The 2,213-nt window shown below is 39.6% G+C and overlaps 1 protein-coding gene across 1 annotated transcript in view; it reads left to right on the forward strand.

Moving 5' to 3' along the window:
• Positions 1-1,652, forward strand: part of LOC112527520 (putative protein TPRXL) — a gene marked incomplete at its 5' end in the record, with an annotated part of 3,279 nt that extends 1,627 nt beyond the window's left edge. The window contains one exon of the mRNA XM_025138203.1: positions 1,187-1,652. Coding sequence (XP_024993971.1) covers positions 1,187-1,652 — 466 coding nt within the window. The remainder of the gene's footprint in view (positions 1-1,186) is intronic.
• Positions 1,653-2,213: the final 561 nt, after the last annotated feature.

Genomic DNA, 2,213 nt, shown 5'->3' on the forward strand with positions numbered 1-2,213 from the left:
TTCTTCTTCTTCTTCTTCTTCTTCTTCTTCTTCTTCTTCTTCTTCTTCTTCTTCTTCTTCTTCTTCTTCTTCTTCTTCTTCTTCTTCTCCTTCTATCACTGAGTTAGATCCTTCTAACTTTGAGGACTTGATAGACATTGATCTATCAGAGTTTAATGAGTCGCTAGCCCTTCTTACTAACTATTTCAGGACGTTCGCAAGAAAAAGCATCTATCACAGATCTCCTTCCCTAACCATATCTGACAAGCCAAAGTCAAATCCGATTGATAAGACTTCAGCTAATTGCTATAATTGTCAACACAAAGGACACTTTGCTAGTGAATGCAGGTCAAAGAAAGATGCGAATCCATCTGAAACTGAGGGAGAAGTACAAGAAGATAAAGAATCTTCAGCGTAAAGGCAAAGATCTTGTCGCTGAAGAACATGACTGAGCTTATTCATGAATCATCCTCGAACCCGGAAGATAGGTCCTATCTCTGTCTTATGGCCAAGGATGTCAAAGATGAACCATTTGAGACATCATCCTCCAGTGATCCCTCGCCATCAACCTATACTCAGGTACGTAATCTGAGTGACCCTTCTTCTACTTCTTTCTCTAATAGTCTATCTGCACTAGATACGCTGACGGTGGACCTTTACAATGCCCTGAATGGCAAATCCAAAGCTGAAAAGCTTAATGTTGATCTTCAAGAACAGTTAGAGATAAGTCATTCAAAGATCAAAGAGCTGACTAAGATTGAAGAAGATCTTAATGATCAGGTCATTATAAACCAAACCATTAGCATCAAACGCGAGTAGGCTATCGCTGAGCATGATCAAACAATTGTTGAACTCAAGGATGAAAAGGCTACCATTGAAGGATGGTTTAAAGCCTCTCTTAAAGCCAATGAGATCATTAACGCTCAGATCCCCGCGAATATAAAGAGTGGTCTAGGATTTTCTTATGATCAGGAAGATTGTGTCACTGACAAGTCCATGCTTAAGTTTTATACTTTTGTCTCTTCTATTCCTGACGCTTCTTCCTCTTAGTACTCTACTACTGAAACTCTTCTTGAAGGAACTTCTCTAAGTTCAGAATGCAAAGACAAAGGTAAAACCATTGTCAGCATTCCTCCTCTTCCTAAGAAGGACTGCAAGTCGAATAGGACCCGTTCTATTCCTTCAGCTTGTAAACCTTCTTCCTCAGGGATAAAGGTCCTGAACCTTCTCAGAGATCTAAGCCTAAGCTTAAAGTTAATCTTTCACTCAAGGTATCTAAGCCCCCATTTGTTCCTCCTCGAACTAATGAGAAAGGTATTCTTGGAGCTTCTCCCTCTTCTCTTCTTTTTGACTCTTCTGGCCCTAAAGCTTCTTTTAGCTATAGTAAGTGTCGTCACTGTGGTGAGACTACTCATGTCATCAGTAAGTATCCTTCAGACACCAAATCTGGTTCGTCAGCCAAGATAAAGAAAGTAACTAAGGCTGAAAAGTCAGCCAAAGTGAAACCAATCACTAAAGTTGTGAAAACAACTAAATTGAAGAATATGATTGAAGCCTCTTCTTCAGGCTTGGTGAAGACTCTTGCTGACTCTGAGTCTTCAGTGTTAGTGAAGAAAGATGTCACCTCTAACTTTGCTGGACCCATTGAGAAATGGGTACCAAAGCAATCTTAATGTCTTTTCTATTGCAGGAAGTCAAAGGCATCTGGTATCTAGATAATAGATGTTCAAAACACATGATCGGGGATGGTCGGTTATTATTTCACACCTTTAGACTAATGAAATTAGGCCACAAAGCAAGTATACAATACGGCCTAACGTCGTCTTTCCAAGTAATAAAGTGGTACAAGTACCGGATTATCGTCCACAGGGATTGTAGCCAAAGTTAGATTAGAGTCCAATGAAAGAGATGATTTCAGATGGCGATTTTGAAGACTTTTGTTTGATTTTAAGGCGATCCAAAACAGAATACAAAATATATAAAAGAAGCAAGGGTGTAAGACTTAAGGTGAGATCCAAACACAAATTCCAGCAGCCAATACTGTAGCAATGTCAAAGGAATGCTACAGCAAGCAGTGTTTCGAAACTAAGTCCCACCATCTATTTTGAAGGCATTCCTCTCGGACTTCACCATTKCACTATCTTATAGCTTTCCACCCATATCTCTATGTGGTGTCCAGACCGGGGATAGTGACACGATGGTGTTTTCAAAATATATGGATAAACAAATCTCTT

This window comes from Cynara cardunculus (genome assembly GCF_001531365.2).
Source record: "Cynara cardunculus var. scolymus isolate 2C chromosome LG 15, CcrdV1, whole genome shotgun sequence".
NCBI classification, from domain to species: domain Eukaryota; kingdom Viridiplantae; phylum Streptophyta; class Magnoliopsida; order Asterales; family Asteraceae; genus Cynara; species Cynara cardunculus.